Below are 27,666 nucleotides of genomic sequence, written 5' to 3'. Positions count from 1 at the left end.
CTAGTTTCACTAAGAGACTTTTAACGAAAATGACAGAGCTGCTCGTCTTGTGTTGAATTTTTATTTAATACATAATATAATTATAGAATTTATTAAAAATAGTATATAATTTTTATTTTTTGTTTTATAATAAATTTTTAGTTAACATTGATTTGTAACAATATTATACTACTAATTACGAAATTAATTAATATGTTATTTTATAAAAATATTTAAAATTTTAAATAAGATCAAACAAGTAATAAAACTAGAATAAAAATTTCAGATAGACTGTCCACGTGGGACTCAAAAATCAGCCAATAAGATTCTTTCTTTTGGTCAAGTCACAGACCATTTTCGTGTTGGACTTCTAATAATTTTTTGATATGTTAACTTGAATTTGTTTGGCCCGTTTAGCCCAATGAGAGGGAAAACCCTAGAAACGTGAGACGATGAACTCCAGATCCTTTTGTGTATTGTTATTCGTCGTTTCCAATTCTCTAACGGATTGTCGATCAAATGACACACGATTCATCTCTGTGTAATCAAGCCTCCATTTATGGCTTCCTTTCACTTTTTCCCTCGGAATTTCTTTATAACCTTTTTTTCTCCAGATCCATTTATCACAAAATTGTCTATCTCTTCACCATTTCTTGGTCTCAATCAAATTCAAGAAAATCCTCTTAAGAAGCCGAATCCGCGATGAAACCCAATGGCAAATCCCCACTGATCAAACATACCGACAAAACCAATGTCTCCTCCACCAAAGCTGTCTCTGGCGATCCTACGTTGAAGAAACCAAACGGCAAGGCGGTTCTCCACTCCGACTCCTCCGCCAAAACTTGTGTCTCCTCCGCCAAATCTGTCTCCGGCGATCCTATATCAAAGAAACCAAACGGCAAGGCCGTTGTCTCCTCCCCCAGAGCTGATGAAGTGGTGTTAACGGATACAGAGACAAAACTAGCAGAGTGAAAGGTCGTCCTCTAACCCCACCGACACCGCCAAGCACGCTTCAGAACCACCAGATCTGATAACGGAGACAACCTCAACTGAACTCCACCCTTGCTGGTGAAGAGGGTACAGAGATGAACAATGAGATGGAGAAGAGGAGTAGCGGAAAAGAGAGATGCTTTTTTCTTATTTTTGTTAACCTATAGAGAAGCGAGACGTTTATTTTAAGACATAAATTTGCTTTTTTTGTTTGTCTCCTTTTTAAAAAATTACACGTTTTGATTTTTCTTAGAGTTAAATGTTGAGAATCCAAATGTCGTTTTTGTTGTTGTGAATTGTAACCTTCGTTATTTTTGCAGACATCTAGCTTCGAGTTCTTTATGAATGGAACAGCTAATGAAGACCAATGTGGTTGCGTTTGGGGTGTTGCCTCTAGAAATCATAACTGGTTGTTGAGCTATTGATACATCTATACGGTAAAGCAATGTGATTTTGGGTAATAGAATCAAATAGTCGAAAAACTTGAAATGCATATTTTGCAATAGTTTTCTTTTTGAAAAGGTCTCTTATTGGTTTGCTAATATGATGTTTTCATTTTTTTCTCAGAAGTTATATATGTTTGTAAGTACTATATATCATCTCATAGAGTCTAAAAAGATGACTGGAACTTTGCATATATGAGTCTGTGCATCTGGAATTTCATCACTCTGCTTCACGGTTCAGATACAGTGAAAGTGGAGCTTAATAGATTATACAACGACAATCTATAGTTGTTTATGTGTTGACTGATTTTAATTTTATTTTTTTTTGTTGTTGTTGGTATTGGCTTGATTTATTAGTTTTTTCGTCCTATTGTGATGCAGATATTGATTTGAGAGTTTGGGAAACCACACACTGAACTCAAATCGTTAAAGTTTGTCTGAGAGACATAGACAAAAAGATCTTGAAAAGGTTTGTTGTTATTTGTGTTGTATGTTTTGTGTTTGTGTTTATTAAAAGAAGTTCAGTTTCATATTTATTAAAGGAAGTTCAGTTTCATATGTCAGTTTATTTCTTCCGTTCACCCAAAATTTTAAGTTTTTAACTTTTTGTTAATTAAAAACAAGCCAATTATCATGAAAGTGTTCAGGTATATTTATGTTGTGAGTATTATGCATTAGCTTTCAGAATTTTTACTGCCACTTAGTTTTGGATCAATTATTACATCATGTGTTCTTCGCTTTTATGTTTTAATTTGTCAGAGCTTTGTAGACAGTACCTTTTGTTTATACATAAAAACTGTGTTGTGGAATCTATAAATCAAGAAAATTAATGAGGAGAGGGCATCAATGGTTGCTCAGTTTGCTACAGAAACCACCTTAAGAAAGATCCTTGCTGCAGAAAAAGATGATGATGACATGCCTCCAATTGAAGCTATATTTGCTCCATTAGAATTTGAGCTTAAGCTTCCATGAAAAGAGGCATTTTACATGGCATTTATAAGGTTGATTGATTGCTCTCTACTTTCATATAGGGTTTCTAAAAATTGATGAAGCCATCAACTGCTTTGTTTCTTCGTAGATGGGGAAGATAACATGGTTTGGATCGTCTGACTAAATCAAAAGAACTTGATGTACTTAATACCGAGAGAACTATTGAAGGTACCCTCCCAAAAGCAGACATGATTGATGATGTCCAAAACAAGAATAGTTGACGAAACAAATAGAAATCTGTCAGGTTATGTAGTCATCATCTTATTTTTTGTGTGTATTCTTAAGTCTGAACACGCTAGAGATGAAAAAATTATAAGATGAAAAGCTATGAGTCTATGATGATCGACAAAAGCCAAGGTCAAAAGTTAATAGATTTTCTTTTGTACTTCCCAAACCATTGTTCACTTAGGAACAAATATATGTTTCTCTATCAAAAGTTACTTCATTGATGAAAATCATAGAAGAAACCCAAAATTCTGATATGAGTTAAGAAGATAGTTAAAAGTATATATATACAATGGCTTTACAACTTGAAAAGATTGGTAAGAAATACAAAAATATGTTGCTTTGATTCGAGATTTATGGATTAAAATAATTATTTGCTTTTAAATGCACGAACAAAAACATCGAACTTCTTAGTTAGCTATTGATCCACATTAGCTTATTATTATGTTTTTTTAACCACAAGCCTATTATTATGTTATAAGCTACGAACTTCATATTATGTTACACCTTAGCTACGGACTTCATATTATATTATGTTATAAATACATGAAAAAACAATAATCATGTATTGTTTAATTATATACATGTCCAAACATAAAACAATATTAGGAAAGCTATATTGGTCACATATTTTAAAAGTAAAAAAAAGTCTCCTAAATTAAATACATATAAGCGTAAATATAAAATATTTTAAAAAAAAATTCTTACAAGTACATTTAAGGCCCAACCAAGGAAAAAGTAAATGTAATGTAGATGGAGAGTTTCATCAACTCAACTATTCCAGCGGAAGCGGGTTGGATTCTAAGAAATGAGTATGGATGTTATAAAGAATCAGCTCAAGCTGCATGAAAGATTGTTTAAAATGCGTTTGAAAGTGCACATCAAGGAATTTTAATGGCGGTACAACATTGTTGGATAAGGGGTTATAGAATGCTAATCATTGAGAGTGACTGTGAAAAAGCCTTATTAAAGAATGGTAATCTCCACTTTGGAGCTTATAATTGGATCAAGGAAATATGCTGGTGGGTGCAAAGATTTGAAGATATCTCATTTACTTAGACGGGAAGAAAGACAAATTAGGTGGCGGATCTTTTGGCTAAGGCTAGAATTCTGAATGACAATTTATTTGTATGTTATTACAATGTACTTACTTTAATTGTTCATCCTCTTCACGAAGGATTATGTAATCTCCACCTAAGCTGGAGAAATTATATGTTTACCATTTTCATGCTATCACTTTTCATTTTTACTACCACTAAATGGACATTTTCAAAAATATTTTCTTCATTAAGTGGTAAAAAACTTTTATGCCATTGTTCTTTATATATAATAAATAAATATTTATATAAATAAAAATCTAAAAAAATAAAAAATAATTTTTAAAATTTTTTCCCGGATTATACTATTTTGAAATTCAAACCCTAAACCATCAATCCTAAACCCCTTTTTTTTTTGAAATACGAACCCTAAACCCTAAACCATCAATCCTAAACCCTATTATTTTTTGAAATACGAACCTTAAACCCTGAAACATCAACTCTAAACCATAAATCCCGAAACATCAACTCTAAACCCTAAACCCTAAACTTTCAACTCTAAACTCTAAAACATCAACTCTAAACCCTAAACCCTAAACTTCAACTCTAAACCCTAAATCCTAAACTTCAACTTTAAACCCTAAACCATCAACACTAAACCCTAAATTATCAACACTAAACCCTAAACCCTAAAAAGTAAACTCCAAACCTTAAACCCTAAAAAATTAACCCTAAACCCTAAAACATCAACTCTAAACCCTAAACCCTAAACCTTAAACTCTAAACCCTAAACTCTAAACCCTAAATCCTAAATCCTAAACCCTAAAACCCTAGAGTTGATGTTTTGGGGTTTAGATTTGAAGGTTTAAGGTTTTAGAGTTTAGGGCTTACGTTTAGGGTTTAGAGTTGATGTTTTAGGGTTTAGAGTTGATGTTTTAGGGTTTAGATTTGAAGGTTTACGGTTCGAATTTTAGAAAAATATAGGGTTTAGGGTTTAGGGTTTACGTTTAGGGTTTAGAGTTGATGTTTTAGAGTTTAGATTTGAAGGTTTAGGGTTTAAGGTTTAGAGTTGATATTTCGGGGTTTAGGGTTTAGAGTTGATTTTTCATGGTTTAGGGTTTAGAGTTGATGATTTAGGGTTTAGGGTTGATGTTTTAAGTTTAAATTTAGGGTTTAGGGTTTGCGTTTAGGGTTTAAAGTTGATGTTTTAGGGTTTAGATTTGAAGGTTTAGAGTTTAGGGTTTAGGGTTTAGAGTTGATGTTTCGAGGTTTAGGATTTAGAGTTGATGTTTCATGGTTTAGGGTTTAGAGTTGATGATTTAGGATTTAGAGTTGATGATTTAAGTTTAGATTAGTTAAGCGTATATTTTTTTTTGTCAAAATTAATGAAAGGATTATAAATATCTTTTACCTTTCATTAAAGACGACAGTAAAAGTGGTTAGTGTAAACATGAAAAGTGGTATTTTAAAAATTGTATTTTTGGCAATTTCCCACCTAAGTTTAATAAAATTAGTCTTTATAAAAAAATTATGTACACTACTATTTACATTTATTTAGATATTGATCCACCTTAGCTTATTAAAAGTTCAATACCACAAAAATAAAAACTTATCTATTACAATACGTTAAAAGTGTTTTGAAATAAAATTAGGAAAAACTTTTAAACAAGAAAAAACATTTTCTTTGAATTTAAATACTTTCAATATTAAACAAAATCAACAATAATAAGAGATAATATAAAAATAATACAACAAAATCAACAATTAAATATAAAAAGCAACTATACTCTACAATATTTGATATTCATATAACAAATCAACAATTACATAAAAAAAACAATGTGCGGAAAAGAGATCTAGTTTTGTTAGATTCTTTCGCAACAGATTTTGTTATAATTAAAAAAAAGGAGAAATTACATGTTTACCACTTTTATGCTACTACTTTTCAATTTTACCACCACTAAAGGGACTTTTTCAAAAATAACTTCTTCATTAAGTGACAAAAAACTCATATGTCCATGTTCTTTATATATATAATAAATAAATATTTAAATAGCTAAAAATCTAAAACAATATTTTTTTTAATTTTTTTAATTTTTTTCTGAATTATACTATTTTGAAATTCAAACCCTAAACCCTAAAACTCAACTCTAAACCCTAAACCATCAACCCTAAATCATATTATTTTTTTTAAATACGAACCCTAAACCATCAATCCTAAACTTTTTTTTTTAAATAAACCCTAAACCCCGTAACATCAACTATAAACCTTAAACTCCGAAACATCAACTCTAAACCCTAAACCTTCAACTTTAAACCCTAAAACATCAACACTAAACCCTAAACCCTAAACTTCAACTCTAAACCCTAAACCATCAACACTAAATCCTAAACTATCAACACTAAACCCAAAACCCTAAAAAGTAAACTCTAAACCTTAAACCCTAAAAAATTAACCCTGAACCCTAAAACATTAACTCTAAACCCTAAACCCTAAACCTTCAACTCTAAACCCTAAACCCTAAATCCTAAACACTAAACCCTAAAACCCTAGAGTTGATGTTGTAGGGTTTATATTTGAAGATTTAGGGTTTACGTTTAGGGTTTAGAGTTGATGTTTTAGGGTTTAGATTTGAAGGTTTAGGGTTTTAGGGTTTAGGGCTCGAATTTCAGAAAAAATATAAGGTTTAGAGTTTAGGGTTTAGAGTTGATGTTTTAGGGTTTTGATTTGAAGGTTTAGGGTTTAGAGTTGATGTTTCGGGGTTTAGGGTTTATAGTTGATTTTTCATGGTTTAGGGTTTAGAGTTGATGATTTAGATTTAGGGTTTAGGGTTTAAAGTTGATGTTTTAAGTTTAGATTTAGGGTTTAGGGTTTACGTTTAGGGTTTAGATTTGAAGTTTTAGGGTTTACGTTTAGGGTTTAGAGTTGATGTTTTAGGGTTTAGATTTGAAGTTTTAGGGTTTAAGGTTTAGAGTTGATGTTTTGGGGTTTAGGGTTTAGAGTTGATGTTTCATTGTTTAGGGTTTATAGTTGATGATTTAAAGTTTAGATTTGATGTTTTAAATTTAGATTAGTTAACAAATGTTTTTTTTGTCAAAGATAATCAAAATGTTATAAATGTCTTTTAACCCTTATTAAAGATTAGGGTAAAAATGGTTAGTGTAAACATGAGAAGTAGCAATTTAAAAATGATTTTTTTGGCAATTATTCAAAAAAAATTCAAATTTATTATTGATTTATTGTCAATATAAATTATTAAATATGTTATATTAACTAGATAAGAATAAGACCGATTAGATTTGTGCGGTACATTATATTCATCCTAAACTACAAGCTGTGTTTGTTTTTTTCCTTCGGCGAAGAACTACGTGCCGTCTTAATCTATAACAGACAGAACAGAACATTTCTTCTCCGTGACACTGACACAGCACTCACTCGGACTCGCTAATCAGATCTCTCGACCACCTTTACGAGTTTTGATCATGGCTCAGATGATTCGAATGAAGATCCAATCTGTGTTGATTCCCCAAGTTTACCGGCCGCTCTTTGCAGAAGGTTAAGGTCGTCCCCGTGAGAATGCGCCGATTCAAGAGACTCAATAGTCGTTAAGTAAAGTCTTCTTATTTTTTACCAAAACAACTAATGATTGCTAATTGGACATTCGTAGGTTTCTTTGTTAGGTGGTGATTGTTCAAGTTGCTATCAAAGTCTTTGAATTCACATTAAAATATTCTAACCAAGGAAGACTGTCAAATGTCAAAGTCAAGTTTCAGAAAGAGACTTTTAACGAAAATGACAAAGAGCTTGTCTTGTGTTATATGTCGGCCAGTGAAAAATGCTTTGCCTTTACTCTCGTTTATAAAGGTTTGACTATTGAAAAACCAAATAATATTGACAAAGGACTCCTCTCACATATTCAACGACTTCATTTAATTGTCCCCACTACCTTTTTTCAGTGGAATTGCATTTTGAGTTTGCTTCTTTCTTTATTAACCTTAAAGGCTTTAAACTTACTCTCGTTTTCTCTTAGTTTATGTTGAAGAAGAAGAAGCTATGAAGCCGTCTCTTTCACTTGCTCTACTCATGTTCTTTGAAGCTTTCACGGTTCTCTTTGCTCAACCCAGGTTTTCGAGTGAGACCGACACGAAAGCTTTGCTTGAGTTCAAGTCCCAAGCCGCTGAGAACAATACTGAGGTCTTGTCCTCATGGAACAGCTCCTCTCCGCTCTGCAGCTGGACTGGTGTTACATGCGGTCGGAAGCGAGAAAGAGTTGTGAGTCTTGACCTCGGAGGATTCAAGCTAGCTGGTGTGATCTCACCCTCCATCGGTAATCTCTCTTTCCTCAGAGTGCTTAATCTCGCAGACAACTCTTTTACAAGTACTATCCCTGGAGAGGTGGGGATGCTGTTTAGGCTTCAGTACTTGAACATGAGCTTTAATCTTCTCCAAGGAAGGATTCCTCCAAGTCTCTCCAACTGCTCTACACTCTCGACACTTGATTTATCCTCAAACCAGATTGGACACGAAGTTCCTTCAGAGCTAGGTTCGCTTTCTAAGCTTGTCATCCTCTCTCTTGCTACGAACAACCTTACCGGGAAGTTCCCGGCGTCTTTAGGAAACTTGACTTCACTACAGAAGCTTGACTTTGCTTATAACGACATGGAAGGAGAGATACCAGACGATGTAGCTAGATTGACTCAAATGGTGTTTTTCCAGATATCACAGAATGGTTTTTCAGGTGTTTTTCCTCATGCGTTGTACAACATCTCCTCGCTTGAGTCTCTATCCCTAGGTGGCAATAGCTTTACAGGTGAACTCAGAGCTGATTTTGGTGATCTTCTTCCAAACCTAAGAACGCTTCTTTTGGGAGAAAACAGATTCACCGGAGCTATCCCCATAACACTGACCAATATCTCAAGCCTTGGAAGGTTTGATATCTCATCTAATAACCTGACAGGAAGCATCCCTTTGAGCTTTGGAAAGCTACCTAACCTGTGGTGGTTAGGGATTGCTCAAAACGCTCTGGGAAACAACTCGTTCAGTGATCTTGAGTTTCTCCATGGTTTGTCCAACTGCACTCAGTTAGAGTTCTTAGATGCTGGTTACAACAGACTTGGAGGTGAGCTGCCTGCCTCCACAGCCAATCTGTCCACCACTTTGACTAGTCTAAACATGGGAGGAAACCACATCTCTGGAACCATTCCTCGTGACATCGGTAATCTCGTAAACCTGCAAGTACTCAGTTTGGAAGCAAATATGTTGACAGGAGAGCTTCCTGTCTCTTTCGGGAAGCTTTTGGAATTGCAGGTGCTTGAAGTGTACACAAATGCATTATCTGGGGAGTTACCGTCTTACTTTGACAAGATGACTCAGCTGCAGAAGATTCATTTGAACAGCAATAGTTTCCAAGGAAGAATCCCCAAGAGCATTGGAGGTTGTAGAAACTTGCTAGACTTATGGATTGATACAAATAAGTTGAATGGGAGTATACCTCGGGAGATACTGCAGATTCCATCTCTTACTTACTTAGATCTGTCAAACAATGTCTTGACAGGTTCTTTTCCGGAAGAAGTTGGGAAGTTAGAGCTGCTTGTTGGACTAGCTGCTAGCGACAACAAGTTATCAGGTCGCATTCCGCAAACTCTAGGTGGTTGTCTCTCTTTGGAGTTTCTCTATCTGCAAGGGAACTCGTTTGAAGGAGCCGTTCCAGATATAAGTCGGTTGGTCAGTTTATCAAATGTTGACTTCTCTAGAAACAATCTCTCTGGCGGCATACCTCAGTATCTCGCCAAGTTTCCTCAGCTGAAAAATCTGAATCTTTCGATGAACAAGTTCGAGGGAAGTGTGCCTACAACAGGAGTGTTTAGAAACGCTACTGAAGTTTCTGTTTTCGGAAATAAAAATCTATGCGGAGGGATCAGAGAAATGCAACTAAAGCCATGCGTTGCATCAAGGCCGAGAAAGCCTCTTTCAATTCGAAAGAAGATTGCAAGTGGTGTTGGTATAGGTGTGGCCTTACTTTTGTTGATCATAATTGTAGCTGCTCTGTGTTGGTTCAAGAAGAAGAAGAACAATACCAGTAGTACTAACCTATCTCATTCCACTACTATGGGAAAGTTCTATGAGAAGTTAAGTTATAAAGAGCTTTACGATGCAACCGGTGGCTTCTCTTCAGACAATCTGATTGGTTCAGGCAACTTCGGTAACGTGTTTAAAGGAGTGCTTGGTCATGACAATAAACTCGTCGCCGTTAAAGTTTTGAACCTCTTGAAGCATGGAGCAACGAAAAGCTTTATGGCGGAATGTGAAACTTTCAAAGGTGTAAGGCATCGAAACCTTGTGAAACTGCTAACGGTTTGTTCAAGCCTTGATTCTGAAGGAAATGAGTTCAGAGCTCTGGTCTATGAGTTCATGCCGAAAGGAAGTCTGGATACGTGGCTGCATCAGCCAGAAGATCCCTCGAGAGCTTTGACAATTCCAGAGAAACTAAACGTAGCGATAGATGTGGGTTCCGCTTTGGAGTATCTTCATGATCACTGTCATGACGCGATAGCTCACTGTGATCTTAAGCCAAGCAATGTTCTTCTTGACGATGACCTTACAGCTCATATTGGTGACTTTGGTTTGGCTAGGCTTCTCTATAAATTCGATCGAGAATCCTTCCTAAGTCAATTTAGTTCTGCTGGTGTTAGAGGCACCATTGGATATGCCCCACCAGGTAAATAAAACATCAATGCGCATAACTGCGAATTATTATACAATCTCATTGTCTGTTGGTGTGGCTTTGAAACATGTACAGAGTATGGAATGGGAGGGCAGCCATCGATAAAAGGAGATGTGTACAGCTTTGGAGTTTTGCTTTTGGAGATGTTCACCGGAAAGAAACCGACGGACGAATCATTTTCAGGGGATTATAACCTCCACAGCTACGCAAAGTCGGTGTTGTCAGGAGATGAGAAGGAGCGTGGAAGCAGCAATGCCGTTGATGAGTGGTTGAGACTTGTTTTGCAGGTGGGAATAAGGTGTGCTGAAGAATATCCGAGGGATAGGATGGGTATGGCTGAAGCACTACGAGAATTAGTCTCAATTAGATCTAAGTTCTTCAGTACCAAGACCAATATTGAAGAGTTAAGTCCGCGGGACGCTGTCCAAAGTTCTCCTCAGGAATGGATGTTAAGCGCTGACATGCATACAATGTAGACCAAAACATATGACATCACAATCACCTTCTCTACTACTTATGTGTGCCTGCTTCTGCTTAATCCCAAACAGAAGCCCACTCACCCTCTTCTGTTTTTTTTGTTGTTTTTGACTGTTTTCTTAAATAAGGTCTTCTTCCATTTGGAAGCATTTAAGATTGAGCGAAACTTGTTTGTAAAAAAAAGCTCACTAGTAGCAAAACTTACTTGACAAAGTTTCTTTTGCTTGAACGCTAGACAAAGTTCACTCATAACAAGACAAGATTACTAAACAATGACATTACAACACGCCACAAGATCTAGTAATGTGATTATAACATACCTTTGTTACAGAATTTTGGAATAAAAAGAATGATAGAACTCAAACAATTAGAACTTTAAGAGGATTAACCGAATTAAATGGAGCTAAAAAAAATAAAAAAAATAGATTTTAATTTAATTAAAAATTATTGTTTAATTTGAAAAAATAATATGGAGCTCAACATACCATGCATGAAATAATATATCTAATTAAGAAAAGTGCATAATAATACTTAATACAGTGTTATTTTCATAATATAAATTTTAGTGACTTAAAACTTATAAACCAACATGTAAATATTTATTTCAATTCATGAGAACATAAGGATACTTAATACAATTTTATGTATTCATCGTAAATATAAATTATAAAAATTACTTAAAATTAGAAACAATAGAAGCTAATATTTAACAATTATTAACATTTGATTATTTTATAATTATTTATTCTTGTGCATAAGTACGGGAGAATGATCTAGTATTATATTATATTTAATGACTATTTATTTAAAATATGTATTTTCACCAATTTTAGATATCCATATTTAAATATATAAATTATCATATTTTTATTTTTAAATTTTAAATACGTTAAATTCTTGAAAATCAACTTGTTAATTAACTTAATGAACTGATGATTTAAATAAAATTTCATTTTAAACTATCAATAAAAAAATTATTTGATTAGTATTACTTTAGTTTTGTATTTGTTAAGCTGCACTGACAATTAAATTTGATTATATATATATATATATATATTCATACCAACATATGATATAGATCATCATAAATGATTTGTAAGATTTACTTTAATGGTGATATGTAAGCTATTGTTTATTATCATATTTTACAAATTTTGTTACAAAATATTTTTTTATGAAAAAGATTTATTTTAATGGTGATATATGAGTTTTTACTCATTGCCATATTTCAAAATTCATGCCAAATATTAATATTTATCAAAATAAATTACACTGTAATTAAGTGATGTCATGTTTATGTCATATTTTCTGGTTGAAAACAAAGAGAGCATTACACATTATAGGTACTTCGTTGTGCTTCTAACAAAATGGGTTAGTACTTTTAAGCTTGGAATTGTTATTGTTTTGATTATAATACCCTTTAATTCAACGACAACGAGAGTCGTTTTCCAAGGATGTCAACATCAGAAGAGCATTCATACACATTTCCTCCATCTACGGTTGTCCTATCCATCATTGATGCCGACACACCAAATACACACAGTCACAGCCACCAATCTTTCCATTCACATCCACTCTGATGTCCCTAATACTTCGATTTGACCTAACCGGGCCCGGTTAGGCTGGATCGGGTTAGTTAGTCATAATAACTCACAACTACTTGCCAGTGTACTACACCATCTACAGATTCAACTTTAGATCCTGCAGATCTGAGTGAGAAAAAAAGAAAAAAGCAGAGCCATGACAATGATCAGATCCATCTCGATGCTAACGTTGCTCGTCACACTAGCTGCATCCATTTCCATGGTCTCCTCCGCTTCGTCCGCAGACTTTGTTAAGAAGACCATCTCTTCCCACAAGATCGTCATCTTCTCCAAATCCTACTGCCCGTACCTCTCTCTCTCTCTCTGAATCACTGATCTTCCGACTCTCGTAAAAATTGGATCTTTTAGGTGCCTTGATTTGCGTTTTTGTTTTTAGATCTTATCAATTGAAACCTGGGAAAAAAAATTGAAACTTTATGGAACACTCGTTGTTATGTACCATGCTACTTTGACCCAAAACTCTCCATTGCGTATATGAATCTGTGTGGAACTTGAATCCAATTTAACTTCGTCTTCATGCCTCGCCTGTTGTTACTGTATTCGGTGGATTGAGATTTCTGTGAGTTTGAATTTAGATATATACATTGTGGTAATGAGCCATTTGAGTTCAGTTCTGTGCTGTGTACTTCTTCTCTTGCTTAAAGCTTTGAACTTTCTTAGAGCTATGTAGTGAGCTTATATACTTATATATGATTATGAATCATTGGTTGGTGTCAACAGGTATTGCAGGAGAGCGAAGTCTGTGTTCAGTGAGCTGAATCAGGTTCCTCATGTTGTCGAGCTTGACGAAAGAGGTGCGTTCCAACTATGTTTCTTACCTCTTGAGTCTTGACTCGCAGACGTTTATATTTACTTCTTAACTTTGAAAAGGATCAGTAAGCATATAGAAGATTCATTTGTGACTAACGACTGAAAGATGTTTTTTTTTTTTTTTGTAAAAATTGGGTCTTTCAGAGGATGGGGGGAGTATCCAGAGTGCACTTGGAGAGACTGTTGGAAGGCGAACAGTTCCACAGGTTTTCATTAACGGAAAGCACATCGGAGGTTCAGACGGTAATACTTACTTTCTCCTTCAAGAAAAATTGTCTTTGCTTTTGACAATATTTTGGTGATTGATAGATTTGTGTGTTATTGTTTCTGGTTTTTCAGATACAGTAGACGCGCATGAGAGCGGGGAACTGGCCAAGCTTCTTGGCGTTTCCGAAAACACAAGAGCTGAACTCTAGGCTGATATGTAGTTGGAATAAAACTGTCTGTGAATGTTCAGGTGTAATCAATCATCAGTAGTTTGAAAATTTGTAATGGGTTATGAAGATTTTAAACGGCTTGACATGGTCTTGTGAAACATATATTATCAAATACTACAAGTTGAGTTAAACAAAGTTATATTTGAGGATTCAAGTACTGACGTGCTCAAACATAATTAAAGTTGCATTTTACAATTTTGGGATGGATAGAAAGATAGATAGCTAAGACTAATAAGTGGAATAAAACATATTAGGGTCGAGCTCTTTTGTTGCTGCAAGAAGGGCACTTGTAGTGCTTGATATGCTCAGCTCTAGCTGGAGTGATCTTCACACATGTCCCATGGAACCATTTCTCGCACATGTCACAGCATATCCAGAATTCATCAGCAGCATAGTTATCTCCACAAGCTCCACACAGTGTTTCGCCATGTTCCTCTTCATCCTCTTCCTTTTCTTTCTTCTCTTCCTCTTCCTCTTCCTCTAGTCCTTCTTCCTCCATGGCTTGTATTGTCTTTGAGCTTTTGCCATCTAAACCTCTCTGCATTTTAGATCAAGGAAAATATTAACTACACCAGCATAGCAGTGTAAATCTTACAAAGATAATAATCGGAAACTAAAGGTAGACCTCTTAGAATTCATGCTAATTGGAGATCCAAGGATTACAACTGAAGACACTGCTCATCTTTGTTATGTCTCAATCAAACCAAGAGATTTCTTATGTCATGAGATTAACAAAACTACGATTAAGGAAGTAACAATATTGTGTTCAGTCTACGTTTTAGAGGGTCAACAGCAAATTGTGTAAGATCTTGCAATCTATGATGGAAATAATGAAAAAAAAAAGATGTTTGAGGAACATACAATAAATAATGTGCATCATAATCATACGTGTGTTTTAAGAATGCTTGAGGTTCGCAGAGAAGGAGAGGTTTGGGATAGTAACAGAAGCTATAGAATTCATCTCAGGGTTCTTTAGTTTGGTTTGTTCCTAGTTTTATAAACAAAAGACTTAATGCTCTAAACCTCATTAAAAGGACAGCATGAATCTTACCACTTTTGAATTTGACTTGGATCTGTTGCCATTTTGATTTGCTGAAGAGGGCTTCTCCTTTGTTTGATTTTTCGCAGTTCCAGTCACAACTTCAAATATAGTAGGAAACTCATTTATCATGTTGAACAAACGCTTCCTGAATTAGTAAGTGCACGGGTTAGTGTACTGGAGATACGACGACAATGGTAAGAAGAGAAGGCATACTAATCAAGAAAGAAAGAAGGATACCTGTCAACTTTATCAAAACCAAATTTTGAACCGAAGAAAAAGGAGACAGAGAGTAACCAGGCATCACTGTGGACAGCAACGAGAGAAAGCCAGTCTTTTTCTTGCATTCCATCTCTGGCAAAGTTGATGCCGAGTGCAGGTTCCGGGAGCTCCGGAGGCACTTCTTCAGCTGGTAAGTTAACTTCCCACACTTCATTCGGGAATCCATACAAGCAAAGATTGTCCTTCTCTGAAACGTCATTAAATAGTCATACAGTATAAACTTCAGCTTGTCAACTAGCACAGAAAGTTATGACATGATATACTCTTAGAAAACGATATTCCGGTATATAGTCAAGACTCAAGACTCAGCATATAGTGTTTCTTAATTAATAAAGAAATCATGTGTGGTTGTTGTGAGACTGAAGCCATAAAGCAAGAAGTAAATAAAGATAACAGCAGCAAAGGCGAAACGAAAACTATGGGGAGACCAGTACCAAACGAAAAGTAAGCAGAAAGGCAAAGATGATGTAACTTTCAGTGTCACTATTAAGACTCTGTTACCATGCTGTCAAATCCGGAAACCAGACAAAAAAAAAAAAAAACAGACAGCAAATCTGCAGCACAACATAAGAAGCAAGTTGGAAATTAACAATAGATGCACAAGGGATCACTACAAAATAAACTTCTAGCCTAGAAGGAACCAAGAAGTGAAAAATGGGTGACAAGTTAAGCAGCTTGACTTAATGCGAAAGTACATAGATATCTAAAAACACTAACCAGGGTCGCATTGCTGGAAAAACTCTTGCACATCTGTAAAAATAGAATTAGAAAAGACTGAATTATGCACCAAACAATCTTAGGAAAAGCAAAATTGAGAACCCATAAGACAAGATTCAAAGTTAAAAAAAAAAAAGACAAGAAGAAAGAAAGAAAGACCAGTGGTGAGAGCTCGGAGGATGGCAGCTCGACGGCCCTTGAAATCTCGGAAGACTTCTTCAACAGTTCGAGGGTTGTAGTGCGCACCTCCTCCTCCTTCCATCTTCCTCTCTGAGACAAGCAGCACTCAGGTTTGTGTCTTTTTGAAAAAGCACAACTCTTTTTTTGAGTGAGATGATAAAGCAGCAAAAATTAATTCAAGAACAAAAACAAATAATATTGAATGAAGACGAAAGAAGCTCCGTGGATAGTGACAGGCCCTGGTCTAGTCACACGTCAAACACTTCTTTGTAAGTTTGATAATAATAATTGAATACACCACCATCCATGTCTCTAGTAAAAATCCCAAAAAGAAATTGACAAAATCCCCTATATATTAATCGAGGAACATTTGAAAAGATGTTACTTCAATTTTGTATTAATTAAAATAGGCACTAATGCATAGGTGGCACTCAATTAGGTAGTCAATTACATTCAATTGAAAAATAAGTAGGTCCACATTCGATTTTTATATGTTGTTAGATACATAAGTTGGTCAAACTATATGATGTAATGATATGATATGTTATTTTCTTTCCTTAAATCAAACCTACGGAATTACCATAAATGACTAATATATATATGACAATTAATGATTTTAATAATAAAGATTTGATAACAATTTATATCTCCTCCATCATTTTTTGTTTAATTTTATATTATTAAAATAAATTAAACAATCAAATTAGCTATAAAAGTAAAATTTAGATTTTTTCGTATATGTTATATTTTGAATTTTTAAAAACGACAATAAATGACTAAAACTATTAAAATTATTATGTTAAAAATTAATGATCAATGGTTTAACATTTTTATTATAAGAAGATATACATGATTTTAAAACCATATGAGTAAAAAATATCATTTAATAATAAAATAAATATATATATATATATATATATATATATATTAAACACTATATACCATGGGATTACATAAATATTTTAATATTAAAAGTTTCAATGAATTTTCAAGAACATTTATAAATTATAAACTTATTAAAGATTTCAGATTGAAAATTTTGTTATCGATGATTTAAATATTTTGTTATAAAATGATATGAATGATCATAGAACCGTATGATTATAAATTCTTATTTAATAAATAACTATATAAAATATACTATTCTTAGAAAAATAGGTTGGTCCATCTTAACTTATATTACACTTTTTATTAAACTAACTATCGAATTGATAAATAACGTACCAAAAATGTTTTGCACTTTCCTTAAATAAAAGCTACGAAATTACCTAATATGATTAACATATATGTGAAAATTAATTATTATGAATGATAAGTATTTGATAACAATTTTTGTATCTTAGTTCTTTTTAAAAATTTTATATTATTAAAAGATATTAAAAATCACATTAAATATATAATAAAAAAAACATTTATATTTTTTTATATGTTATATTTTGAATTTTTCAAAACGTCTATAAATTATTAGAAATTTGAAGATCACCACTCTTAAAATTTTGTGATCAATAAATTATTTTTTTGTCATAATAAGTTACAAATGATCATAAAATTGTATTAATATGAACGTTTATTTAATATTATAAGAAGATACACATGATTTTAAAACCAGATGAGTAAAAAATATCATTTAATAATAAAACATATATATATATATATATATATATATATTAAACTATATACCATAAGATTACATAAATATTTTAATATTAAAACTTTCAATGAATTTTCAAAAACATTTATAAATTATAAACTTATTAAAGATTTCACATTGAAAATTTTGTTAACGATGATTTAAATATTCAGTTATAAAACGATATGAATGATCATAGAAGTGTATGATTATAAATTTTCATTTAATAAATGACTATATAAAATATACTATTCTTAAAAAAATAGGTTGGTCCATCTTAACTTACATTATATTTTTTATTAAACTAACTATCGAATATTCAAATTGATAAATAATCTACCAAATATTGTTTTTGCACTTTCCTTAATTAGAAGCTACGAAATTACCTAATATGATTAACGTATATATGAAAATTAATTATTATGAATAATAAATATTTGATAACAATTTTGGTATCTTAGTTTTTTTTTAATTTTATATTATTAAAAGATATTAGAAAAATCACATTAAATATATAATAAAAACATTTATATTTTTTCTTATATGTTATATTTTGAATTTTTCAAAACGTCCATATATTATTAGAAATTTGAAGATTCTCACTCTGAAAATTTTGTGATCAATAGATTATTTTTTTTGTTATAATAAGTTACAAATGATCATAAAATATAACGCATATGAATTTTTATTTAATAAATATTCAAACTAAATAATATATATATATTTATATATATATACTAATGATTTAAAGCAACAAGATTGGCTGATCAATTTAGTTGTCCAGTTGAAATCTTTCAAAAGTATGTGAAAGACTAAAGTCAAAGTAAATATGGATTTAGAATAGTAGTTATATTTTACTAACCAAAATACCGAAAAAAACCGAACCGAATCGAAACCAACCTGATATCTGGATTGAACACCCCTAATCCAAATGAAGCCAAACTATTGTTTCATTCTCCAAAATATAATAAAAATAATAACTTAATTCCGCGCAAGGCGCGGATCTTATCCTAGTACTCAAATATAAATGTCACCAAGGCCTCAGACAGATCGGATATCCGAAGAACTTTAAGATATCCAGATCCGGATCTTTATCCGGTGGATCCATAAGTTTACTATCCTTATCTGGATCCGGGGTTCGCGGATATCCGGTGTCGGATATCCTTCTAAAAATTATAATATCCGGCGGATATCCAGATCCGAATTTGGATCCTTAAAATAAATAAAAAATAATATTAAATTATTTGAAAATAAAAACATATATAATGTTTTTAATTATTTCTATTTATAATATTACAAAATTTACATAAAATTTATATATACTATTATAAAAATGAAAATATATTAAATAAAATTAATTTTTATATATAGATATTACTATTTTTGAGATAGTTATTAATAAAATTTACGGATCCGGATATCCAGACTAAAAAATCAAGATATCCGGATCCGGATTCAGCTTTGACGGATTCAACATTTTACTATCCGGATCCGGATTCAGCTTCTCTGGATATCCGGATTTTCGGATCGGATCTCGGATAAAAGTCTCAAACCTAACCAAGACTCCTATAGAAACTATTATATGGTGTGTGAACGAACGAACCAAAAAGTTGTTTTATAAAACTTATAAATTTCTGGAATGGCATGCACGATGAAACTTGTACGGAACATGCATGGAGATCGAATCACATTATCCGTTGCCTTTCGATGGATCCAAATTAGTCTTTTACAAGTGTATATATCACAGTTCGATTCAATGTTCGTTCAGTAGTATTTGGGTATAACATCTCTTTCTGTATTACAAGAAAATAGATCATAGACCAGACTTAAACAACAAATTCGAGATTTTAATCATATAACCAGTGTCTTTCCACTTTCTCAATCATCTACAGTGCAATTATCCTTTAGAGGGAATGGTAAGTATCATAAGAGAAGCCACCAACCAACCGTTAAATAACCAAAAAAATTGACTAAAAAAAACCCCCCAAAAAAACAGACGAAAGCAAAACTGAAACAACGCAAAAATGCATATGATTAACGTACATTTGCCATCTCCCACAGGCTCCCTTATCCAGCATCTTACTCTCAGTACAAATTGTATCTGCCACTCCCATAATGCAACATACCCACACACACACACATATGCTTATAAAGATACTAATGTTTCAGGTTGCAGTAGGAGCCAACTGAGTTGAAACTTCCTCTAAACACACAGCTTCGTCAGCTAGTTACGTTCCTGTCAGATCAGAGACCAATGTCTCAAGCCTAGAGTTTTTGATTCGGGAGCAAAACATATCAATAAGCATCTATAAAACAAACATCGTGAGATATTAAGTTACCTGTATCGGCTTTCCTCTCCTCAGGCGCATGCTTTGCAAGGAACTGCATGACCGTTCTCCAGTAGACGTCACCACCAGTCAGCCATGTATCCATATGCATCCCGCTTGGAAATTCCACAAAGGTGCATTGCGAGTTACGGGTAGCCGCTTTCGCATACAGCATTTTCATGTGAAACGGAGGGACCATCTCATCTTTCAGTCCAGAGAGGAAAAGTACAGGTTGTTTGACCTGTTCTTGTTTCAAGATCAGTTTATCAGTGAGCTGCTAGAGAATCAACTAATGACACACTTTCTAGCATAAAAGTTTATGGCAGCGTGGTGTTTAAGGTATATTAATGCAATCTGCATATTTGAGTCATTTCCAATGGCGTATGCAAACTGTGTACGAAAAGGATTCATCTGCAAGAGTCTACATCGCTTCTTACCTCACCAATAGTATCAATTGTCTTCCAGGGGGAGCGTACAACAAAATTAAGAAGTTTCAGGCTTTTAGTACCACTTCCTCCAATAAACCACTTCAAGAAGGGCAGCAAAACACCAGCCATATCAAGAATGGATGTGAATGTATTTTCCAGAATCAACGCAGATACCTATATAAAGACAGTGTAGAGATGGTCAACGTACAACTATTTGACGTGTAGGTATCAAAAGTAATACTAAAAGCACAGATCCAACGGCTCATGACATGGAATATTTAGAAACACACCTTTTCGGGATTATTTTTGGTAAGCACAGCTCCAACAGCTCCTCCAAGGGACCTTCCAAATACAACTATTCTAGAAGTATCAATGTCTGCCCTTTGAGAAAGGTGATCCAACGCAGCCTATAAAAACAAAAGGCAAATAGACGGAGGCATAAGACAAGAGTTTTAAGGATAAAAATAGACCTAGAGAGACAAGCAAACCTGAGCATCTTTTATGATTCCATGCTGTGACGGATAACCCTCACTTTCCCCATAGCTGGTTGCACGGAAAATAAATCAGTTATAACGTAAGCAAGTTAAACAGTCAGCATTTGTATAAACAGACCCAATGCTTTAATTAAGAACAAACCATTAAGAGAAAAGAGCTAAGAGAACTGACCCACGATATGAAAGCATGAATACATTACACTTCAATTTCTGTATCATGATGCGAACCATCTCTAGACGATGTGCAATATCTAGTGTTCAAAGGTGAAGGCCGTAACAAGGCAAGGAGTCCTTGGAGACGTTGAATGTTTATTTGGTAGATTAAACACGAAACTCCTTGGAGAGCTATACAGATAAAAGAAACAAAAACACTGAGCTGTTGTATCAACCAAACAAACACCAAGAAATGGCTAAGGAAAAAAGGATACTTCCAGCATTCTCCTGGAAAAATAGAATGGTTGGACCTGCATGTCAAACACCAACACTCAGAACTAGATCGAATCAAGCTAAGTTACTCTATCAACAAAGGGAAATGAAACTGACCAAGTTTGATTTTTTAGGTTTAATTTCACAAATCTAATAAAGAGACATCAAAAACCCTAAATTTCCCACAAAGTCAGAAACTTTCCGAAACACATGAATCGATTAAAAACCTCGACAATCGGGGAACACTTTGATGAACCAAGAGTGGAGGCGCACGCCATCGGAGGATCGAAGCCAGACGTCCTCGTAGATGAGATTGAGCCTGGCGGGAGTGATGGGATACGACTTGGATAAGCCGGGGAGAACAGGGACGTAGACGAGCTTCTCCTGGAAGGCAACGAGCAGCCCCACGCCGGCGACGACTATCCCTCCTACTCCGTAGAACAACGCGCTCACGTACGTCACCATTCCCTCTCGCTCTCAGTCTGCTCGTAGCTGCTACAACAGGAGAAGATGAATCTGAATCGGAAAGAGAACTCGATTTGCTGCCACTTTCTCTTTTCTTGTCGGAGAGGAGAGGGAGCTTTTTTTTTTTTTTAAGTGTACAGCGCAAATCCTGATGAGAACGATAAAGGCCCAGCGAGCGTTTTAGTGGGGGCCCAAACAAGCTCATCAGAATTGAAAAGAATTGAAAAACGAAAAGGAACTTTTTTATAAAGTTAAAAAAAAAGAATTAAAAAACGAAAATATATGTATATATAATATGATTTCATAAAAAAACGAAAGTTCACAAAATAGTAATATTACATTTAAAAAATATTTTTAAATAGCATAAAATATATTTTTGAAGTAATAAAATACTTTCTTCGTATCTATATTTTCTTAGATGAAAATTATAAATTTCTATATAATGTGATTTCATTAAAAACAATTTATACAGATAATCTTGATATTAAAAAAGAAATATTATTTCTTTTAAAACATAATTTTAAACAATACAAAAAATTCAAAGTAATAAAAATAATTTTATATATCTATATATTTTCTTAGATGATTACATAAAATAATTAAGTAACATAAACTGATATATGTTTAATTGTCTAAAAATAGTTTATAATTAGTAATATTGAAATGTTTTATTTATTTTTCATATATTTAGTTGACTATATAATATCTTTCAATTACAGCAAAAAAAAAATTGATAAATTATATTTTACTGATATAATATTATTAAAATCATATTTTTTTTACTGCTTATTTTTAAGAGATAAAAAACTAAAAATAAAATTTTAAAATAAACATCGTTTGATCAAATAGTTACAAAATAGTTTAATGAGGTACATATATTATATTTTATCATTATTAAAGTTATTTTTTCTTAATATTAAAATTTCTTTTAAATTTTATGTTTTTATGTTTGTGGAACTTAATAGAACCATAATCAAAATATCAAGGCAAATCTGAATTATCATTTTTAAGATTATTTGAAATAAATTTTAGTTTTCATTCAATAAATCAAAGGCATAAAGTTATTTAGAATTTATAAATATTGTCATTATTGTAAATATTGATATTTTCAAAAATGTATCAGCTACTTACGTATGTAACTTCCTATTGATCATCGTTTTATTTTCTAATATTTTTTAAAAAAACATCAACATATAATTATAAATATTATGAAATACATGCACATTTGACTTAATTATAATAAAAATAATAATTATAATTCATTTTGAATTTGAAAGAATATATATATAACTCAATATACTCACAACATGAGTGATTTGACTAATCCAACTTATATCTAAAATCATAGATTTAACTACGGTAAAAATATATAATTTTATAAGAATAGTAATTTATTTTATAAATATAAATCATAGGACAGCTCAAAACATATTAAAAATTGAAAATAAAATATTAACCAACTGTTATAATTTAGTTCTTTTGTAAAATTTATATATATGCATGAGACTTCAGAATATTATCGTTCCGTTATATTAATTTATGTAATTTGGAATCAGACAATTTAGTTTATTTTTTTTTATTTCATTCTAAGCACAATATATCTTAAGTTATACAAAATCTCCGTAAAATATATTTACATATCTAAGACAACAACCACCTCAATGCAAATAAGAAATTAATCAAAATTTTAATATATTGAATAAAAAATATTACAATTGAATTCATAGATGCAATCCAATATACTCAAATGATAACTAAATCGACTGAAAAAACAACAATACCGATTAAATATAACATATAAAAAATCATATGTATAATTAAAGTAATACAATATTATTAATATAAATGATGCATATAACTTATAAATTAATTTAAAATTAAAAGTAAATAGCAATCAGTTATTATAATATATTTACTTTAAAAATATTTATATCCGTGCATGAGCACGGGAAAATCACCTAGTATATTGTATAACTATTGTTTCTTGTTCATTCAAAGATTTTTCTTTTTGTTTCCATAAATATGGAATGTTGACCAAAAAAATTCTGCGCACGTGTAGAGAAACAGAAGATATATGATAAGATCATGTGGGCCTCGTATCGGCCAATATCAGACTTCAGAGTGAAGCCCAGCAGTGAGGAAAATATCTTTTACGTTTTAGTATTTATGTTATCCCTTGGCTTGTAAACAATCTATCGAATACGATCATAATCAAAACAGAGGTTTATCCTCAACCTTTCTTCCTCTCTACTTCTCTTCTACCTCTGCTCTTCCTCCAATTTCTCCCCTTTCTGTTACTTATCTTAAGGATAGATTCTGGATCTATCAATGGTATCAGAGCACAGTCATCCTCTTGACGGTTCCTTTCCGGATTCAACATCAAACTCAAAATCGATGGATGAGATGACAACGCTATTGATGAAATGGAGAGCCGAAGATAAAAAGGAGTACGAGATCCAGCGTAAAGAAAAGTCTCGTATGGACGAGATATTTACTAGGGTGCAGATCAGGTTGCAGCAATTGAAATCATCGCTCAGGGAGCTTCGTGAGAACATGGAGTTGGAAGATGAGACAGATTCCAATCTGCTGCCTGAGGACGCCGAGCCGGTTTGTGAAAACCTAAACTAGTCGTCTAAGAAGTATGATCTCGATCCGGAGGAACAGATTCCAGAAGGTTTTGAGCTCGTGAAAGGACGGATTCTTCAGATCGAAGCCACAAAGCCATTTGCTCCCGTTGAAACAAGCAGAAAAAGCGGAAACCCTTTGAGATCATCTGTCGAACACCTTGTGTGCAAATCTCCATTCAAAGCACTTGACGGAGATCGATTGCTCAAGGCTCCGATCACACTTCCAACGAGCCGAGAGAGATGTTGGATGACTACTAGATCTCTGAGTGTGAATCCTTGTAAGATGAAGAAAAGGTACGCCGATACGAAGCTAAGCGACTCAGCGTAGGTTTTTACAAGCTTGTCAAATCTATGGAATTTTTTGTGGCACAATGCTTAGGACTCGTACATCTGAGATTTCAAATTACAAAAGACCAATTGTTGATACAGGTCAGAGAAGGGAGTCTAATCTCTTTGAGTATGGTTGGAAATCAAAAGAGGTGAAGGATCCTATGGTGAATGACGACTTAGCAGGTGGATATTGTAATGATAGTAGCATGTACTTGTCCTTGTTGTTTGGGAATGAAAAAGAAGTTTCAGAAAATGTTGGCTGGAACAAGGAAGACAGGAGTGTTCAAGCTGAGAAGTTATAGATTGCAGAACTAGGGGTATCTTCTTTGCTTGATATTGAAGAATCTTTTGAGTTTAATTTTCATCAGTGGAAGCACGAGAATCAACTGATGTGGCTCGTCGATCAAGTTCGGATGGGAGAAAAATTAAAAAGAGAAGAGTATCATGACGTGTTACATCGTGAGTTGGTGAATTTTCATAGGATCTTCGGTTATAACACTAATCTCTCAGCTAGAGTTTGTAGCGAGTTCGTCAATAAGGTGCAAAACAATGGAGCTGTTAGAAACGAGAGTGCGTGGGATCCAGGAGGCTTATCAAAATGTTGGAACGTCAATTGGAGAACTTGGTTAAACTGTTCTAAATACTTGGCTTCTACTGAACTTGTTGAGCTGGGTGAGAGAGCCAAAGTGTCTGTCATATATCACAATGGTCAAGATAAAGGAAGGCATGGAGGGATTGAGTTGTACGTTGAGGTCAAGAGTGTGGATGTCCTAGGTTTTAAGAGAACAATAGCGAGTCAAAGGACAATCTCAAGCTGTGGGGATGAGATCACGGTTTCAGTATTTGACTTCTTCAGCCTTGAGGACAAGACTGATCTTCTAACGGGGAGAAAGCTCATGCTCTATTGAGCTTACATTGGGATAGAAGTCTATCAAGGGAAATGTAAGACACAAACGATGTTGCTAGCTGTCTATTGTTGTGTGCTGCAGGGGTTTGGTAGTGTTTAAGGAAGTGTTGAAGGTGCTAGGGTTCTTGCTTTTGATCCGGGAGGGGCTAAGTGTTCCCGTCAGCGTGGTGAAGTACCAAGTAACATGGGTTTGTGGAATAGACAAGGTCACGGTGAGATCTGTGATTGTGTGGTAGATACATGGAGATGGATTCTCGTACAGAAGTTTCAAGAGGAGGAGATCATGACTGAGGTAGTGAGTTTAAGTTGTAAGGATTTTCACTTTGTGAATATGATGATATCCTATGTAACTTGTGAGTTTGAAAGGAAGAATGGGAAGCGGCACAACAAAGGACAAGAAGAGCTATCGGTTCTCCTTTACTTGAAGCTGTTCAGACCAATTATGTTTCAGGTTTACGTGAGCGAGATAGATGATTGGTCAATGATTAGGATCTGGAATTCTCATAAATGGTGGTTTGGAGACTATCCTGTTATACATCAAGTGTTCCTTTCTCCAAGGCCACCAGAGCAGCAGAGCATAGTGTTTCAGTTTGCTTCGACTCATGGTGCTATTACTTGCGCTGGCAGTTCAGATCACGAGACAGGTGAGGAGATGACTGAAATGGCTTTAGCGTTGGTTCAACTTGAGGACAAGTTGGCTCTTCATCGGGGGATTATTGATAAGATCATGTGGGCCTCGTATGGGCCAATATCAGACTTCAGAGTGAAGCCCAACAGTGAGGAAAATATCTTTTACGTTTTAGTATTTATGTTATGCCTTGGCTTGTAAACAATCTATCGAATACGATCATAATCAAAACAGAGGTTTATCCTCAACCTTTCTTCCTCTCTACTTCTCTTCTACCTCTGCTCTTCCTCCAATTTCTCCCCTTTATGTTACTTATCTTAAGGATAGATTCTGGATCTATCAATATATTACATGGATTATTTTTTAGCCTCATAGAATTAGTTGGGTTTTCAGGTTCGGGTGACCGAAATTACAATATATACTAGGTAATAACTCGCGCCTTGCGCTGGATGTGATTATTAGTTTTGTAATTTTTAATAAAAAAACATTAAATCTGTTTAATCTGGATATTGGTTTGGTTTTAAGTTTTTTTTTTTTAATCTTCTAAAATATAACTATTATTAACAAAAAAAACAGACGGCGATAAAAATGGCGATTTAGGGTTTGATGATTTCACAACGATGGGATCCGGGAATTGGAGAAGGTGATGAGGTATTTATGATGATCTACCAGGATCATAATACGGATTATGGGAATAAAGGCATTTACTCGACTCGATTGGGGATCGTTTCGGGAATCAAAAAGGGGATCTGCGGGAGATTAAGGAAATCTCGGAACTGTATTCAATGGCGATGGAATCTAGAGATAATCAAGACAGCACTATGGATCTTTACAGGTTGTATTTTCGATTGCGATTCCTTATTTTCATCCTTATACATCTTGGAGATTGATCTCAAGTATCAAGAGGTTGACTTTTTTGGGACTTGGATATTATGGTTTCTTTGGGGCTTGAGATCGGAGAGTATCAATTCATGGAGATACGGTTTAATAGAGGAAGATTTGGGGAAGGGCTCTATGGAAAATTTGGATCAATATAAGAGAATGATAGATGAGTCTCTTTGGTGTATCATTGTCTTATTATTTTGGCTTATTAAGTTTCAAAAGTTGAAATTCTTTGTGATCATGACGCAGAGTCAACTGTTGAACCACGGTGAGGAGCAGTTGAATGGTGAGGGCATGCGTAAGAGACTGAAGATCTCGGTGGCACATTTTGACAACTCTGCAATGATCAAGACCTACTCCAAGACGTTGATAGGGAGATGTATGAATCCGGAGGAGCAGGAAATGAAGGCGTTGTTTACAAATCTTCCAAAGATTAGGAAATTGGAGGACAGGGTAACAGGTAGTGACTTGGGTTTTGGAAAATTCTGTTTTGACTTCAAGATGGAGGAGGAACTTGAAGAGGTGTTGAAGCAACAGCCTTTTCATTTCGACTACTGGATGCTTTCCCTGGCAAGGTGGCAACCAAA

General features: G+C 33.8%; 4 protein-coding genes across 5 annotated transcripts; 2 read left to right on the top strand and 2 right to left on the bottom strand.

Annotated features, from left to right (window-relative positions):
* The first annotated feature begins 7,092 nt into the window (after positions 1 to 7,092).
* LOC106407525 (LRR receptor-like serine/threonine-protein kinase EFR) lies at positions 7,093 to 11,340 on the top strand. Its single transcript, XM_013848398.3, has 2 exons — positions 7,093 to 10,383; positions 10,465 to 11,340. Exons 1-2 carry the CDS (start codon positions 7,719 to 7,721, stop codon positions 10,863 to 10,865), a joined length of 3,066 nt encoding a protein of 1,021 aa, XP_013703852.2. The 5' UTR covers positions 7,093 to 7,718; the 3' UTR covers positions 10,866 to 11,340.
* Positions 11,341 to 12,378: 1,038 nt separating this feature from the next.
* LOC106411361 (glutaredoxin-C4) lies at positions 12,379 to 13,871 on the top strand. Its single transcript, XM_013852112.3, has 4 exons — positions 12,379 to 12,755; positions 13,191 to 13,264; positions 13,425 to 13,523; positions 13,620 to 13,871. The coding sequence occupies exons 1-4, from the start codon at positions 12,607 to 12,609 to the stop codon at positions 13,694 to 13,696; spliced, it is 399 nt and encodes a 132-aa protein (XP_013707566.1). The 5' UTR covers positions 12,379 to 12,606; the 3' UTR covers positions 13,697 to 13,871.
* On the bottom strand, positions 13,803 to 16,154 carry LOC106411360 (PHD finger protein ALFIN-LIKE 5). The gene is made up of 5 exons (XM_013852111.3): positions 15,915 to 16,154; positions 15,756 to 15,788; positions 14,997 to 15,225; positions 14,769 to 14,904; positions 13,803 to 14,255 (listed from the first exon to the last, which is right to left on the bottom strand). The coding sequence occupies exons 1-5, from the start codon at positions 16,015 to 16,017 to the stop codon at positions 13,968 to 13,970; spliced, it is 789 nt and encodes a 262-aa protein (XP_013707565.1). The 5' UTR covers positions 16,018 to 16,154; the 3' UTR covers positions 13,803 to 13,967.
* A 3,237-nt stretch (positions 16,155 to 19,391) lies between these two features.
* Positions 19,392 to 21,857, bottom strand: LOC106411473 (alpha/beta hydrolase domain-containing protein WAV2). Of its 2 annotated transcripts, none has more exons than XM_013852242.3 (8): positions 21,468 to 21,857; positions 21,243 to 21,278; positions 20,987 to 21,065; positions 20,809 to 20,863; positions 20,611 to 20,727; positions 20,330 to 20,494; positions 19,905 to 20,133; positions 19,392 to 19,801 (listed from the first exon to the last, which is right to left on the bottom strand). In XM_013852242.3, the coding sequence occupies exons 1-8, from the start codon at positions 21,703 to 21,705 to the stop codon at positions 19,794 to 19,796; spliced, it is 927 nt and encodes a 308-aa protein (XP_013707696.1). In that variant the 5' UTR covers positions 21,706 to 21,857; the 3' UTR covers positions 19,392 to 19,793. The 2 variants fall into 2 exon arrangements, with proteins under 2 accessions (XP_013707696.1, XP_013707695.1); XM_013852241.3 differs by having other exon boundaries at positions 19,392 to 19,830; positions 21,468 to 21,836.
* Between the last annotated feature and the right edge of the window lie 5,809 nt (positions 21,858 to 27,666).

Source organism: Brassica napus, chromosome C9, assembly GCF_020379485.1.
Source record: "Brassica napus cultivar Da-Ae chromosome C9, Da-Ae, whole genome shotgun sequence".
In the NCBI taxonomy this organism is placed as follows: Eukaryota; Viridiplantae; Streptophyta; class Magnoliopsida; order Brassicales; family Brassicaceae; genus Brassica; species Brassica napus.
This window is presented reverse-complemented; position numbering and strand designations above follow the sequence as displayed.

Coding starts and splice junctions, on each gene's coding strand:
- LOC106411360 (XM_013852111.3), bottom strand. CDS start 16,017: ATGGAAGGAGGAGGAGGTGCGCACTACAACCCTCGAACTGTTGAAGAA. Junction 14,905..14,996: donor GGTTTTGATAAAGTTGACAG/GTATCCTTCTTT, acceptor TTACTAATTCAG/GAAGCGTTTGTTCAACATGA. Junction 14,256..14,768: donor CCAAGTCAAATTCAAAAGTG/GTAAGATTCATG, acceptor TCTAAAATGCAG/AGAGGTTTAGATGGCAAAAG.
- LOC106411473 (XM_013852241.3), bottom strand. CDS start 21,705: ATGGTGACGTACGTGAGCGCGTTGTTCTACGGAGTAGGAGGGATAGTC. Junction 21,066..21,242: donor TTTCCAGGAGAATGCTGGAA/GTATCCTTTTTT, acceptor TTTGAACACTAG/ATATTGCACATCGTCTAGAG. Junction 20,728..20,808: donor GAATCATAAAAGATGCTCAG/GTTTGCTTGTCT, acceptor TTGTTTTTATAG/GCTGCGTTGGATCACCTTTC.
- LOC106411361 (XM_013852112.3), top strand. CDS start 12,607: ATGACAATGATCAGATCCATCTCGATGCTAACGTTGCTCGTCACACTA. Junction 12,756..13,190: donor TTCTCCAAATCCTACTGCCC/GTACCTCTCTCT, acceptor TGGTGTCAACAG/GTATTGCAGGAGAGCGAAGT. Junction 13,265..13,424: donor TGTCGAGCTTGACGAAAGAG/GTGCGTTCCAAC, acceptor TGGGTCTTTCAG/AGGATGGGGGGAGTATCCAG.
- LOC106407525 (XM_013848398.3), top strand. CDS start 7,719: ATGAAGCCGTCTCTTTCACTTGCTCTACTCATGTTCTTTGAAGCTTTC. Junction 10,384..10,464: donor CATTGGATATGCCCCACCAG/GTAAATAAAACA, acceptor AAACATGTACAG/AGTATGGAATGGGAGGGCAG.